Genomic DNA, 2696 nt, shown 5'->3' on the forward strand with positions numbered 1-2696 from the left:
TTTGCCAGAGAGTCTCCGGATACGTGCGAGATGCAGCCATAGTCACGCTAAACTGTCTACAATTTAAACCTGCTGGGATCGTTTTTTGCAGCGCGTCAAAACCGACTGAAAGGTGAGTTCGAAAAGTGCATTTCCATTATGTATTTTTTCCTCGAAACACTGCCCCTTGCCCTTGAAAATTACTGCTGACGATCCCCTGTCTTGCATCAAGAACAGGCCAGGAAGCAAACCAACATGGATGCTGTGCGCTATAGCAGTGCTGCTGATGATGCTTGCACAGAGATTATGCACCTAGCATCGTATTCCTCAGAGTCTAATCCTTCTCATAGACCATCTACTAACGGGATGCGATTCGAATTAAAGGGAAATTTGACACTATTTAGTCAGAACAGATCGATTTTAAAAACGTATACAGGGCTTGGAATAGACCAGTGGCCATTCATTTGTGTCAAGATGACACCCATTTAAAGGCAGCTGTATCTCAGGATTGGCTTCATCTTTTTTCTTTTACTTTTCTTTTACTTCCATCTTAAATCCGATAGATCTTTGCATGGTTGGCCTGTATGCATGTCAGTTACTGATTTTAGCAGAGGCAGTCAATGATGCTGCCAATATCCTATGTCACATTTACAGTATGTTCATGTAGAAATGTAACAATTGACATCATTGGTGCAGTTACACAAAAATAAAATGTGAAAATGAAATTAGTGCAGGAAGATCTAATCAAATCAGGGTGTTGCCTTCATGGCCCTGTGACTTTTCTTCCATATGTATCAAACATAGCTAGGCCGTTCCACACGCAGTTCAGTTCGTACAGGAAAGTTTTATTAAATCGAGGCAGTATTCGACAGCTGTTGCCTGCAGTGCAAGGGATTCAACCACACAGGCCTGACTTTAGTCAGGACGTATTTTTTTAAAGAGACGTGGGCCCGGTTCCCTCTGTCTGCCTATAAAACATGACATGCAGCCCAGCTTGTGCATTTAGGTGTGTGTTACTGTGCACAGCTTGTGATCGTGAGGCATCATGGCATCAGAACACCAGAGGCAACGCTCTCTGTCCACCGCTGGTGAGTCCCTCTACATCGTGCTGGGAGTTGAGAAGGTGGCCACGCCAGATGATATTAAAAAATCTTACAGGTGAGGCATCCTTTCCACCACTTCACCTCACATAATATGTACATTAATGTGAGCTGTGATTGATTTTTATTTCACTGTCTTTTTGCCAACTTTGTACGCAGGAAACTGGCGTTGAAGTTTCACCCTGATAAGAATCCCGACAATCCAGAGGCGGTCGATAAATTCAAGGAGATCAACAACGCCCATGCAATTCTTAATGACCCCACAAAGCGTAATATTTATGACAAATATGGTTCCCTGGGACTATATGTGGCCGAGCAGTTCGGAGAGGAGAATGTCAACACTTACTTTGTCCTTTCAAGCTGGTGGGCAAAGGTGAGACTAACTGAGTTACTATTTACCCTATGATTTCGCTCTGGTTTTTGTCAGAATCAGTGGAGATCCCCTCACGATATGTCTGTGTGTGCGCTGAAAAAAAATCTGGTGTTAAAACAGAGCCTAGGCTCTGATAACTTAGGCTCTGATAACTGGTGTGTAGAAAAAGCGTATGTAAACAAAGGGGCCCACCGTAGCTAGCAACATGTTGTTTACAGAGCCTAGGCTGTGCATTAACACAGGATTATTATTCAGGGAATACTGAGTACAGACAGGTGGCGGATAGTGAGGAGATATTACTGATTTTGACATCAAGCATTCTCCAGTATCACTGACTACACCTTTAATACTCATTGCTCACATTGACCGCTCACTTCCTCCCTTGAATGTGCTTGTCTGTAGGCTCTGTTTGTATTCTGCGGACTGGCCACCGGCTGCTACTTCTGTTGCTGCCTGTGTTGCTGCTGTAACTGCTGCTGTGGAAAGTGTAAACCACGGCCTCGGGAGGGCCACGAGCAGGATTTTTATGTGTCCCCCGAGGACCTGGAGGCCCAGCTGCAGTCTGACGAGAGAGGTGAGACTGAATCACCTGCGTCGCCACTCCCATATTGATTTTTTTTTCTTTTTTTTAACAGCTTAACAGTTGTTAGCAAGAGGGGGGCCTGGTGGACACACACTGAACAAGCTGTTTCTGTTTTTATTTTTAAATTAGAGGCTGGGGGTGACCCTATAATGCTGCAACCATCAGCAACAGAGACAACCCAGTTAACATCCGATGGGCACTACTCCTACAACACTGACACCGGCTTCAACTAACGCTCCGTACCCGTCAATCCTGGCCTGCGGTCCTGCCTGCTTCCCTGCTCCACCTCAGTGAGACGAAAGAAAAAAGGGGCAATCCGTCTTTCCAATTCAGAAAGAGAGCCGTGCGGAGGAGAGGGACTAGTAAGCATGGCCCATAAAAGGAACTGATGGAGTCACATCCCTAACACCCTTCCCTGATTGGTCCAATACTTAAACCCAACCCCCCCAGTACAAGGAGAAAATAGAAACAACCCAGATGTTTCATTTATATTTCTTCTTTTGTATTTCTTGGCCTTTAACCACACAGGTCGCCTACCCCTCACTTCCCCTTCTCCCACAGTTTGCATCATGGTGTAGCATGCACTGTTTATAAAAAACATGGTCTCCAGATTTTTTCTTTCATCTTTAGCAACATATTTTAATTTGCAAAGCTCATAATG

General features: G+C 44.7%; 1 protein-coding gene across 1 annotated transcript; it reads left to right on the forward strand.

The window, feature by feature from the left end:
- Positions 1–1024: 1024 nt before the first annotated feature.
- On the forward strand, positions 1025–2284 carry dnajc5aa (DnaJ (Hsp40) homolog, subfamily C, member 5aa; the record flags this gene model as incomplete). Its single annotated transcript, XM_080031757.1, has 4 exons — positions 1025–1137; positions 1239–1452; positions 1855–2026; positions 2165–2284. The coding sequence occupies 4 exons, from the start codon at positions 1025–1027 to the stop codon at positions 2266–2268; spliced, it is 603 nt and encodes a 200-aa protein (XP_079887883.1). The 3' UTR covers positions 2269–2284.
- Between the last annotated feature and the right edge of the window lie 412 nt (positions 2285–2696).

Source organism: Ammodytes marinus (assembly GCF_949987685.1).
Source record: "Ammodytes marinus genome assembly, chromosome: 7".
Lineage (NCBI taxonomy): Eukaryota > Metazoa > Chordata > Actinopteri > Uranoscopiformes > Ammodytidae > Ammodytes > Ammodytes marinus.